At 50.2% G+C, this 12,809-nt stretch overlaps 2 protein-coding genes across 4 annotated transcripts in view; both read right to left on the minus strand.

Annotated features, from left to right (window-relative positions):
• RBMS3 (RNA binding motif single stranded interacting protein 3) overlaps positions 1-1,553 on the minus strand; it is a 755,586-nt gene extending 754,033 nt beyond the window's left edge. Inside the window, exon 1 of one of the 3 annotated variants that reach the window (XM_035130054.3) lies at positions 580-1,551. In XM_035130054.3, coding sequence (XP_034985945.3) covers positions 580-900 — 321 coding nt within the window. In that variant the 5' untranslated portion in view covers positions 901-1,551. Of the gene's footprint in view, positions 1-579 lie in introns of all 3 variants that reach the window. The other 2 variants (XM_088653927.1, XM_088653926.1) reach the window with 2 other exon arrangements.
• Positions 1,554-4,147: 2,594 nt separating this feature from the next.
• On the minus strand, positions 4,148-11,980 carry LOC148684217 (uncharacterized). The gene is made up of 3 exons (XM_088653929.1): positions 11,895-11,980; positions 10,463-10,557; positions 4,148-8,597 (listed from the first exon to the last, which is right to left on the minus strand). Exon 3 carries the CDS (start codon positions 5,998-6,000, stop codon positions 4,282-4,284), a length of 1,719 nt encoding a protein of 572 aa, XP_088510055.1. The 5' UTR covers positions 6,001-8,597; positions 10,463-10,557; positions 11,895-11,980; the 3' UTR covers positions 4,148-4,281.
• Positions 11,981-12,809: the final 829 nt, after the last annotated feature.

Here is a 12,809-nt window from a genome sequence, read left to right on the forward strand (position 1 = left end):
CTGTTAAAGCAAACTTTTGAGCCAGCAGTTTTTCCTCCGTTATCGTTGCAGTTCGTAAAGCCCCACCCCTCACCGCGCCCTAGACACTGGACCCAGAACAACGCTGTTGAAAAAGAACCACAATCCTTTACAGAGAAGGGTCCCACCCTTAACAAGTGGCTCTTTCAGACTTCTTAATCTTGCCTTGCCCTTAAACCACATTTAGGACCGCCCTTGTCTGCGCCGAATAACTCATTGTTTTCCATTTGGGGAAGGAAGAAAATAAAAGCATCAAAGCGGGTGGGGAATGACAAGAACACTTCTAAAACATAAGTTTTTTAAAAAATGCATACAACGCATACATTTAGGCTTAAAATCCAAGGCACCATTTCTGCACGGAGAGACGTAGGGCTTTTCTTTTTTTACTCCCCATCCACGATAATTTGCTTCCTACCGTATATCCAGATTGCTCTCCCCCACCCGCTCGACACTCACAGTTTCTTAAAGGCGGCTTTCCCCCCACCCCACCCCTCCTGTGCGCGCTCGGCGATTTCCGCCTCGGCAAAGGGGGAAGGACGCAGAGTTGGTGGGGGAACCTACCTTTTTGTCTTCCTGCTCGCCGCTATGCCTCTTCCCCGGCTGCTGCTGCTGCTGCGCGCTGTCACCGGCGCTTTCCCCTGCCTGCCCATTCTGCTGCTGCTGCTGACAGCCTCCAGACCCCTGCGCGGCGTGGGGGATGGGCTCCGGGCACGGAGAAACTCCCCGAACATCCATCTCCATCTTCCAAGCCGCCGGATTTGCAAACAAAAGCAGCCAAAGAGAACGAGACTTTCCGCCACCCCGGCGTCTCTCTCTCTCTCCAATCTCTCTCTTAGGATTTGATTCCCTTTCCCGGGTTATGCGCGTGCATTTATTTGGCATTAAGAATAGGAAGCCGAGGGGCACACTCACATGGTTCCTCTCCTGCACCGATCCGGCGCCTGCGATCTCATGCACAAACACACACTTGAGATCCTCCAGACTTTTGCAGCCAACGTGTGCGCCTCGCTGTCTTGCCGGCGGCGGGTACGGTGGCCTCCAGCCGCCCCTTAGCAGCGAAAACGCCCGCGAAGCGCGCGCGGCCCCTTGCCAGACCCAACTCCCACCGTCGTCCTCCTCCTCCCTCGGAGGGGATTAGGGACTTGGTGGTGGTGCTACCGCCAGCCGGGGCTTCCAGGCCCGGGCAAGCCTTTTGCATGGGTTTCTCTTATTGAATTTACCCCTTCCTCCTCCTCCTCCGACGCTTCTTCTTTCTGTTTCTCTCTCTTTTTGGAGAGGCGTTAGGGGAGCCTTTGAATGGAGAAGTTCGAGGCGGCGTGAAGGAAGGAGAGAAGCCGCCGAGGGACTTGGGAAGGGAAACTCGGGGGGGTATCCTGAGGAGAATGTCGAGGAAAAGTTAAAACGCCTCTCGCGCGCGCAAACGCACCGCGCGCCCCCCGCCCTGTAGCCACAAGGACCCCAGGCAGGCGCGCGTGAGGGAGCCGCTGGTTTCAGTCCTGAATGGAGGGGAAAGAGGCTGGTTTATTGAAATATACTCGGAGTCGAGAGTGAATTTCATGCTCTTTATTCAGCTCATATTCATCAAGGAGAAGAAGAGAAGACGAATCGCTCTTTTCCCAAAACCATCTGCTTATATACATTATTTACACAATGGGCCTTGCGTGATTGGCTACTTCAGGGCTACACCTGTGGGCCAATTATATTGTGGATTGACTTCTGCCTGCAGCCTGATTGGCTGCTCCTACAGGCCAATCAGGTAGCAGATTCACTTCTGCCAGCCGCCTGATTGGCTGCTCCAGCAGGCCAATCAGGTTGCGGATTCACTTCCACCTGGAGTTGGATTGGGTAGCTCCCGCTGATTCTGAATCCTATTGTTCTAGGATTCAGCTCAGTACATAACACCCCTCCCCTCTAAGTTCCAGTCCTGCCCGGGAAGTTGCATTCGTAGTCCCCAAGGTCTGCTGGCCGCCTCCATGTGCGTTGTGGCCTGGGGTGTTCCTTGGTCAGGGGTTCTGGTTCTGGCTCGTGTTCCGAGGCTGCTGGCTGTGCCGGGGCTGTCTGGTCTGGCGCCACTGAACCACTAGGTTGTGACTCTGGTTCCGGTGTCCTTCCAGCCTCGGGGCGCCCCTCTGTGCCTACTGCTTCTGCTTCCCCTGCCCACCCCTCTCGCTCTACAGGCCTCACTGCCCTGCTGTCCCCTTGGGACCCCTCTGTCCCGCTCTCCTCCTGGGTTCCTCCTGGGAATCGTCGCCGTAGCTGGTCGCAGTGGCGGCGCCACATTGCCCCCCTTCCGTTAGTACCTCGTACGACACGGGACCGGTCACCTTGGTGACTGTGGCGGGTACCCATGCTGGGCCTGCCCCAAAATTCTTTGCATACACTGGGTCCTGGGCCACAAATGTCCGGGGGTTCCTGCCTTTCCCCACCACTACCTCATCCTGAGCTCTGTCGGGGTGAAGTCGGTCCAGTCTAGTTGCAAGGCGCCGGCCCATGAGTAGTTCAGCTGGGCTCCGGCCCGTCGTTGTGCTTGGGGTGCTGTGCTGTGCTAGAAGAAATGCGGCAAGGCGGTATTCCCAGTCCCCTTGTGTTATGCGGCGGAGGCTGTCCTTGGTGGTCCGCACCATGCGCTCCGCTTGGCCATTGGTGGCAGGGTGGAATGGTGCTGAGCGGATGTGGCGGATGGCGTTCTGCGCTGTGAAGGTCTGGAACTCCTCTGACGTGAATGCGGTTCCATTGTCCGAGACGAGGGTGTCAGGGAGCCCGTGGGTTGCAAACAGCTTACGTAGTACCCGGATGGCTGCCGCCGTAGAAGTGGACGGTACCAGTGCGACCTCCAGCCATTTGGTGTAGGAATCCACCACTATGAAGAATGTTTTTCCCTGGAAGGGGCCAGCGAAGTCCACGTGCAAGCGTGACCATGGATGTCGGGCGGACTCCCAGGGCTGGACTGGGGCCCTTGGGGGATCCGGGCGGGATTCTTGGCAGGTCTGGCAGTGTTGGACCCAGGCCTCTATCTCTCTGTCAATCCCCGGCCACCACACATAACTCCTGGCAAGGGCCTTCATCCTCACTACCCCTGGGTGTGTCTCGTGTAGGGCTGTGAGGACCCTTTTGCGGAGGGGATGGGGAACAACGACCCTGCTTCCCCATAACAGGCACCCCTTGTGGGCCGACAGTTCATGTTTGCGGTTTGTGTAGCCAGCGAATTCTGGCCCGGGGCTGCTGCTGGGCCATCCTCGCCACACCCAGTCCAGGACCCGGGAGATGACCCTATCTTTTGTGGAATGGTGCGCAACTTCTTGTGCCTGAATGGGTCGGTCGGGAAGCAGCTCCAGGGTCATAACCTCTTGCGCAGGCGCTGGGTCGGGGCCTGTTTCTGGTAGTGGTAGCCTGCTGAGTGCGTCTGCGTGGCCCATCGCCTTCCCAGGGCGGTGGATTAGTGCATACTGGTAGCCGGCAAGGAAAATTGACCACCTGAGGACACGTGGAGACAACACTTGGGGGGTCTGCTTCTCGGGGGCAAACAGGCCAAGCAACGGCTTGTGGTCAGTCACTATGGTAAAGGGCCGCCCGTACAAGAAATCATGGAATTTTTTTACGCCCTTCACGATTGCCAGACCCTCCTTGTCAATCTGTGAGTAGTTTCGTTCGGCTGCAGCAAGCGTCTGGGAGAAGTATGCCACCGGCACCTCTCTTCCATCCGGGAGTTGGTGTCCCAGGACAGCGCCGATGCCATAGGGAGAGGCGTCGCATGCCAGCACCACTGGCAGCCTCTCGTCGAAGTGTGCCAAGACCGAGTTCGAGACGAGCAAGTCCTTGACTGCCTGGAATGCGGCCCTTTGTCGCTGGCCCCACACCCAAGGGGCCCTTTTATCTAGGAGTCTGTGTAGGGGCTCCGCTACCGCTGCCTTATGGGGAAGGAAGGCATGGTAAAAGTTCAATAGTCCCAAGAATGACTGAAGTTCGGGCTTGCTCTTGGGCGCTGGGGCCTCACAAATGGCCCGTACCTTGTCACCGGTTGGATGGACCCCTTCTGCGTCCACCTTAAATCCCAGAAAGTCCACCTGCGGCACTCCCAGTAAACACTTTTCCCGCTTCACCTTGAGGCCCGCCGTCTGGAAACGGTGCAGGACGGAGCGGAGGCGGTCCTCAAATTCCTCTGGTGTGGGCCCGGCGATCAGTACATCATCGAAGAAGGGGGTGACGCCAGGAATCCCTTTAAGGAGAGAGTCCATTAGATTCTGGAATATGCCTGGTGCCACGCTAACGCCAAATTGCAGCCGCTTTACTCTGAATGCCCCTCTGTGCGTCACAATCGTCTGAGCCTCTGCTGTGGCTTCGTCCACAGGCAACTGTTGATACGCTTGGGCCAAGTCCAGTTTGCCAAAGATTTTTTGACCCAGCCAGGGTGGCGAGGACATGGCTGACCACTGGCACTGGGTATGCATGGGCCGTGAGAGCCTTGTTTATGGTGCATTTGTAGTCTGCACAGATGCGGACCGAACCGTTAGGCTTGACGGGTGTGACAATTGGAGTTTCCCAGGGGGCGTTGGGCACCGGCTCCAGCACTCCTTGCTCCACGAGCCGGTCCAATTCCTCGTCTATGCGGGGTTTCAGGGCGAACGGGACCCGGCGGGCCTTGTGCCTGATGGGTCGTACAGCGGGGTCTAGCTGTAGGGCAATGGGGGGTCCTGTATATCGTCCCAATGCCCCATCGAAAACCCCTGGAAACTCTTTGCATATGGCGTCCACGTCCACTTGTAAGCTAGTGCGGTTCACCCCGGTAACGGCTAGCCCCAGAGGTCCAAACCATGCCAGTCCCAGTAAGCTAACGTAGGGGCCCTTAACTACCAGCAAGTCCAATTGTTGCTTTCGCCCTCGATATTGCACCCTGAAGGTCCCCACCCCCATTGTAGGGACCTTACGTTTCTGGAAGTCCCGGAGGGTGAATGGGGCCGGCCTTAGTTTGGGACCCCCATTAGGGCACAGTTCCCTTAATGTTCGGGCCGAGATTATGGATAGAGTTGAACCCGTGTCCAGCTCCATGCGGCATGGGGCTCCCTCTATCTGTACCTCTATATAAATTTTCTCTGTGCTGGGATGGGGCAACTGGAATACCTGGTAGTCCGTGATCTCCGTCGAGTTGCCTTGGTGCATGGTGCCGTGTGACCTGGGGCTCCTGGATCGGTCATCTGATGCTTGTCGACGGGTGAGTCGAGCCCGACACACCCGGGCGATGTGTCCCAATTTTCTGCACTGCCTGCACTCTGCGTTGCGGAAACGACAGGTCCTCCTCTCGTGGTTCTCCCCGCAGCTTGCACAGTTCCCTCCTTCTCGTCGAGACTGCTGTGGTGTGTGTGCTGCTTGAGTGCGCCGCTGTACTCGGTGTACTTCCTCCCTGTCAGATTCGGATTCGTCGGTGAGGTCTTCGTGGTAGACCCTCGGTTGGGATGGCGGGGCCGGTCGTGCCTCTTGCGTTGACCTCTCGGCGGCTTCGGTTGCCAGGGCTTCCTCCAGAGCAATCTGGAACGTGAGGTCTTTTTTGGCGTAGAGGCGTCGTTGCAACATCTCGTCCCTCAGGCCACCGACGAGGCGGTCACGAAGCATGTTCTCCAACTCTGAGAAGTTGCATAACCGGGCGGCTTGGCGGAGGGAGGTCACAAACCCAGTTATGGTTTCCCCCGGGGCTTGCCGCTTTGCGTAGAAGGCATTTCGGCAAGCTACCACCGAGGGCTGTGGTGAAAAGTGCTCCTTCAGCCGTTCCATTATTGTTTTGTAAGAGACGGTAGCGACATCTCTAGGTGCAAGGAGAGCCCGGGCGATTTCAAACGTCTCCTCTCCACAGACGCTGAAGAATGTCGCCCTCTTCATGGCATCGTTGGTGACTTCTTTCGCTTGCAGGAGGAAGTTGAAACGGGCGGCGTACCCTTCCCAGTCTCCTGATGCTGGTTTGAATGGCAAGAAGCTGCTGTCGGTTGCCATTCTGGGTTCCTTGGGTCCTGGAGCTGAAGCCTGGATGCACGGTGCGATGCAGCGGTACAGCAGGTGGCGGTGCTGCGGTGCAGTGCGTGGTGGCGGTCAGCTCAGCAGGATCCCACCTTCGTCGCCAGTGAAATATACTCGGAGTCGAGAGTGAATTTCATGCTCTTTATTCAGCTCATATTCATCAAGGAGAAGAAGAGAAGACGAATCGCTCTTTTCCCAAAACCATCTGCTTATATACATTATTTACACAATGGGCCTTGCGTGATTGGCTACTTCAGGGCTACACCTGTGGGCCAATTATATTGTGGATTGACTTCTGCCTGCAGCCTGATTGGCTGCTCCTACAGGCCAATCAGGTAGCAGATTCACTTCTGCCAGCCGCCTGATTGGCTGCTCCAGCAGGCCAATCAGGTTGCGGATTCACTTCCACCTGGAGTTGGATTGGGTAGCTCCCGCTGATTCTGAATCCTATTGTTCTAGGATTCAGCTCAGTACATAACATTTATGGAGGAGACAGGGGGGGCCCCCTCGCTCCCATCCACCTCTCCCAAGCCTCTGTGTCTCCTTGATGCTAATCTCCGCGCTGTGTGTGTGTGCGCGCGCGCTCCTTTCTCCGTGCATCTATACATATATGCGCAACTGGAGCTCCCTCTCCAGACGGCCAGCGCTACTCAGCGCAACGCATGAGGAACTGGAGTAAAGGGCGGGCGTGGAGGGGGGGAGCGCGCGCGGGGGCGAGAGAGACGCCCCCCTCACCGCGCACGCGCTGCTTGATGAGCTCTGGTGATTGATTCTTCAGATTAATACTGTAGTTGCTGTTCCTGAAAGGAAGGGGAGCCCGAGCTCAGGGGCTTCTTTGGAATGTCAGCTGTGAAAATGTGGAGTCATCAGGATGGGCGCCTCTGGGCATGTGCAGAGGGCCTCTCCTCCTGGGACTCTGCCCCCAGAGAAATGCTCCAGGTGGTCTCATACCTAAACTTAAAAACCTTCCATTTTACAAGTGTACCCCCCCCAAAAAAAAGTGAAAGAAGCTTGCATGGTAAAGGTAAAGGGACCCCTGACCATTAGGTCCAGTCGTGACTGTCTCTGGGGTTGCGGCGCTCATCTCGCTCTATTGGCCAAGGGATCCGGCGTACAGCTTCCAGGTCTTGTGGCCAGCAAAGCCGCTTCTGGCGAACCAGAACAGCACAGGAAACGCTGTTTACCTTCCCTCTGGAGCGGTATCTATTTATTTACTTGCTTTGATGTGCTTTCGAACTGCTAGGTTGGCAGGAGCTCACCCCATCACGAGGATTTGAACCACTGACCTTCTGCTCAGCAAGCCCTAGGCTCTGGTTTAACCCACAGTGCCACCCGCTTGTATGGTAGAAAAGGTAAAATAAGATGCGGGTGGCGCTGTGGTCTAAACCGCTAAGCCGCTTGGGTTTGCTGATAAGGTCGGTGGTTCAAATCCCCGCGACGGTGTGAGCTGCCGTTGCTCTGTCCCAGCTCCTGTCACTGGCGCAAGCAGATAAATAGGTACCCCTGTGGCAGGAAGGTAAACTCCGTTTCCGTGTGCTCTGGCTTCCGTCACAGTGTCCTGTTGCGCCAGAAGCGGTTTAGTCATGCTGGCCACATGACCCAGAAAGCTGTCTGTGGACAAATGCCAGCTCCCTCAGCCTGAAAAACGAAATGAGTGCAGCACCAAATAGTCGCCTTTGACTGGACTTAACCTTCCAGGGCTCCTTTACCTTTACCTTTTTACCAATGGTAGAAAAGAGTGGGGAGGGAGAACAGTAATTGTTTTTAATTTGTATGGGCAGTTGCGCCTGGAACAAACATCATCGATACCACAGTGTGGATAGCTTCATTGGTGCTGATAATCCCAAGGTTGCAGGTTCAATCCCCATATGGGACAGCTGCATATTTTTGCATTGCAGGGGTTGGACTTGATGGCGCTCAAGGTCCCTTCCAACTCTGCAATTTGACAAAACATTAACACTGACAACACATCACCGCGGACAATTTTTACAGTCCAGTTGACGAGGGATGGCGTTGACGCAGGATGCTTGGGTAGGAACTGAGCAGGGTGCTCCAATGGAGATTTGGCCTCTGGGTTTTTCAGCAACTTGAAAAGTACCCGTGTGTATGATGTTCCCAACAAGCCAATAAATAGTGTAAAAGTGTTCTCTTGAATGAAAGCCAAGCTTTGATCTGATCATTCTTAAATCAAGACTCGTTTATCAGGTAACTAGGTTGCATTTCTAAATATAAATTTCCAAATATAAGCTAACATTGCAAGAGCTATCGTTGCTGCTTTGGATGTTACCTGGAAACATACACCGACAAATTTTAGCATACATTTTTTGAAAAAATCCACAGTATGCATGGTTCTAAGGAGAAAATGTCTCATTCCATGCAACTGTAGAATATTTTCCCAGTTCATGGAAACTCACACTCAACCCTGCTTGCCTCAGCTGATGCCCTGACCCAAGGATATTCCGAGAAAATGCTCTTTGTGTAGCAATGACATGGATCCCTATGGAACTTTGCTTCTAGGTCCAGAATGGCTAAAATAGTTTGTTAGCTTGCATCTACACTGGCAGATCTTGCAACTGAAATAGAAAGGAAGACAGACAGGGATGAAACATTAGCAGTGCCCCCCGCACCAAAGATCCATCATAAACCCACCCACCCCCCTCAAAAAGGCAAGCTGCATTTAAAAGAGAAACCATTCTCCTCCTAAGAGCCCATCAAAATGCCTGTACTTCTACTTTTTTCCCTACAGTTTTTATTAAAATTTCTGTTTTACATTTTAGAATATTCATTTAAACAACCTTAAAAATGTCAATGACTTCCCTTCTTCTCTTTCCATGGTTCATTTTATCATAAATCCCTGCATGTTTTATAAAAACTATACCGTTCAATATTCCATGATTGCATCCATCAAAACTTATTTACACTGTTGAATTTATCTTAATGCTGTCCACGTTTTCAAATAAACAGTTTCCCTCCATATACTCAGTAAACATTTTCCAATCTTCTTTAACAAAACGCAAGCTGCAGTAGTGACACACATAAATAACCTTTTTTGACACTTGGGAATTTCCATCTGATTTATCCCCAACAAAAATGACTTGGGGTTTGTTTGTTTGGAAAAGTACTTTAAAACTTTTTTTCCCCAATTCATTATGGATTATTTCCCAATACTCTTTTACCCTTTTACAGGTCCACCACATATGATAGAATGTAGCCTCAGTCTCATTGCATCTCCAACACTTATCTGATTCAGTCTTATACATCTTTGCAAGTCTACTCGGACTTAGATGCCATCTGTAAATCATTGTCAAGTAGTTAAAATGCCTGTACTTCAAGGCTTCCTCCTTCTGCTTCAGCTAAATATTGAAGGTCTTCCTAAGTGTGTGTATGTTCTATCAGCTTTCTGCTTAAGCACTAGACACCGACTACAATAAGTCACATGCAGGCAGGCATTGGAGAGGTGGAGCACTCTGTCCCTCCTCTGGACCCAGAATACAAATACAGGGGGCTGTTGGAGAAGTGATAGAGCTATACCTTCTGTGTTAGCCTCTAGCAGGTCAGTAATGTTTTTCTGGCTAGTAACTTTTGTGGGTTTATTAATATTTACAAGGCTGATTCAAACACATACATAATGTTTAAACCTTTTTTTTAAGGTACTTATGATCATTTCTGACACTGCTGTCGTGCCCTGAACAACAACTATTTTTTTCTATATCCCCATTTAAATTATTGTTGTTAGGTTGTTTATGCAACTATCCAGAGAATCCTCTTTTTTTTCATACAAAGATGATAATGTCAAGGTTGCAGATTCAATCCCCATATGGGACAGCTGCATATTTCTGCATTGCAGGAGATTGGACTATTACTACTATTATTTATTCAACTTATACACTGCCCTATACCCGGAGGTCTCAGGGCGGTTCACAACAAGACCACAAGACTAGATGCTCCTTAGGGTCCCTTTCAGCTCTGCAATTCTATGTAGAACATGAATTTGCCAGCCGCTTAACAGTTTTTGGCCTGTTCACAGTTTCTTCCATAGACTTGCCTCAGAGGAGTTGTTTAATGTCTTACTGTAAATATTCGTTGTTGGGTGCACCCGGTTCTGCCACCCTGGACCTAAATTGTGCTAATATGTGCAGCCTCCCAAACATTAACTGGGTGACAGACTGTGCAACTAATACCATTTTAAAGCTAATTAAAAGTGTTGTCTTCTTTGTTGCTTTATTGATTTACACAGCAACTTTTGCCATAGTTGCTAGCCACTTGTTTACAAAGTTAATAAAATGATAAATTACACCCAAGTCTCTCTGTAATGGGGGGGACAATGAAGAATTGGTGTCTTCTTGTTGTTCGAAAATAAAATCAGACCCAAATTCTCCAGCACCCGAGGCTAAAACGAAAACCAGGAAAAGGACTAAAATAAATATAAACATCTTACCGTATGTGCCTGAACTTACTAGAGTCGGGCTTTGGCAGAGCGCCAGGGTAAGCCCATTCCAAAAGCCACAAGGAAGGAGGAGTCCACGGTTGATCCTGAAACATTTAACCCCAAATGTCAACAAGGATCTTCTGAAAAATCTGGGTGGTCCACGCACAGTCAGATTCTAGATTCCCCCCACCCCATGTTTATATTTCAGAGGATAATGATATCTAATGCTAACTTGGAAAAGACTTCTGGTCTGCATCGTCTAATGCATGGGTAGGCAAACTAAGGCCCGGGGGCCGGATCTGGCCCAGTCGCCTTCTAAATCTGGCCCGCAGACGGTCCAGGAATCAGCATGTTTTTAAATGAGTAGAATGTGTCCTTTTAATTAAAATGCATCTCTGGGTTATTTGTGGGGCCTGCCTGGTGCTTTTACATGAGTAGAATGTGTGCTTTTATTTAAAATGCATCTCTGGGTTATTTGTGAGGCCTGTCTGGTGTTTTTACATGAGTAGAATGTGTGCTTTTATTTATCTGGGTTATTTGTGGGGCATAGAATTTGGTTTTCCCCAAAATAAATACAGTCCAGCCCCCCACAAGGTCTGAGGGACAGTGGACTGGCCCCCTGCTGAAAAAGTTTACTGACCCCTGGTCTAATGCTTACTGTACATTTCTTTAGCAAGGACCTTGATTTATAGCAGGCATGGCTAACTTCAACCCCTGCTAATGCTGTTGGACTCCAGCTCCCAGGAACCCAGCAATTCACCCATTACTGCCCAGGGTGTTAGCCAGTGTTTCCTATGTCTTAGCCCAGTCATACCACACTGGTTCTTAACGCACAATGTGAAATGTCAAACATAAAACATTTATTGTCCCATTATCTATCCTCAGAATTTGCGGTGGTAAATTTGGAGGAGCTATTTTTCAGCACTACAGCTTAGAGCCTGTTTTCTTTTCTTTTTTTCTTTTCCTATACTTTACATAAATATTCCATCACACTTTGCAATCCAACCTTTAAGAAGTGGGCGTAGAGCCGAAATGTGAGACTCGTAGTCTTTTATCAGCTTGTAAAACATTGGCTGCCTTTGCAGCTCAAACATGGCAGGCAATTGGATGGAACCCTTGGCTATGCCATTTCCAAAGAGAAAACTGTTGTGGACAACAACGACTGGCATGTCACATGAACGGAGAAGTGGGGAAATGGGAGCACAAGCCAATTCAGCTCAATATTCCGGCGTCAGCTGAACAGAACTGTGCAAATCCATGACCTAAGAGAATCAGCTTGGAAGACTTCTCCCTGTCTTGGTCCAAGAGAATGAGACAACAGCTGCCTTTTATTGGAACAACATGTGTGGGTGAAAGAGCATGTAGGCATTCCATTTCAAGAGAGAACTTTGTAAGTCTGCTGCTGCATTCAGATAGCAATTTATTCCTGACATTCCCTTACCTATTAATTTTCGTGCTTTTGTTTGATCTTTCACACGATGCAAAATCCACATCTGGAAATCTGGCAGAATCTAGCTGGTGTACACTAGGTAAAAATTCCACACAAACACATGTATATTATTAGGAGAAATTTGTACTAAAATGCTTATGAATTTTCATGACTTTTTTTTTTTTAAAAAAAGAATTTGCAAACTGACGTGAACTAAGCTTAAGAGTGGAAAAATGAGAAATTCAGCGAAAATGGAATTGAGAGATTTGCCCAGTGCTATTTTTCTAGAAAAAGAGGTGCCGTAACTCACCTTGTTCTCTTAGAATGGCAATGGTGCCATTTTAAACGTCATTAGGACGATATTAGGTATAACGTTCTATAACCTTTGACATACATTTTCCCTTTGCTGGTGGCTCGCTGCTCTGCAGCGTCCTCTGGTGTCACATTTTAATAAGACCTCATTGACGTTATAAATCACGAGTGTAGACCCACCCCCAAGTGAGTTCCAGCTGGGAGGGAAAGCCCTGGATTTGCCCATCCCTAGCTTTGTACAAAAGCCAGATTCCTTCCAAAAGGAAGAGGGCAAAGGAACATCACACAAATTGGGCCCTTACCTGTGAGGCTGTGATGGTCTGTGCAATTCCACAGGAATGCCAAAATAAAAATTCAGAATTGTGGTACTGTTCTCAATGCTTTGAGGATATTCCTGAATATATGCGGGCAATGTTTTGTAATGGCTTCAACTATGCAACTAAATGCTATTTTGTAAATGTCTGCTGAATCTCAGGCTCCAGAGAGACTACCAAAATAGATTTATGGGTTTATTTGTTTTATTTATTTATAGCATTTGTACCCCACTCTTCAGCCAAAAAGACTCCCAGAGCGATTTACATAAAACCAAGACCAGATACTCTGTACCCGCAGGCT

This window comes from Zootoca vivipara, chromosome 11 (assembly GCF_965207765.1).
Source record: "Zootoca vivipara chromosome 11, rZooViv2.hap1.1, whole genome shotgun sequence".
Classification (NCBI taxonomy): Eukaryota; Metazoa; Chordata; class Lepidosauria; order Squamata; family Lacertidae; genus Zootoca; species Zootoca vivipara.

What these genes read in the sequence shown, in the direction of transcription:
- LOC148684217 (XM_088653929.1), bottom strand. Translation starts at nt 6,000, where the DNA reads ATGGCAACCGACAGCAGCTTCTTGCCATTCAAACCAGCATCAGGAGAC.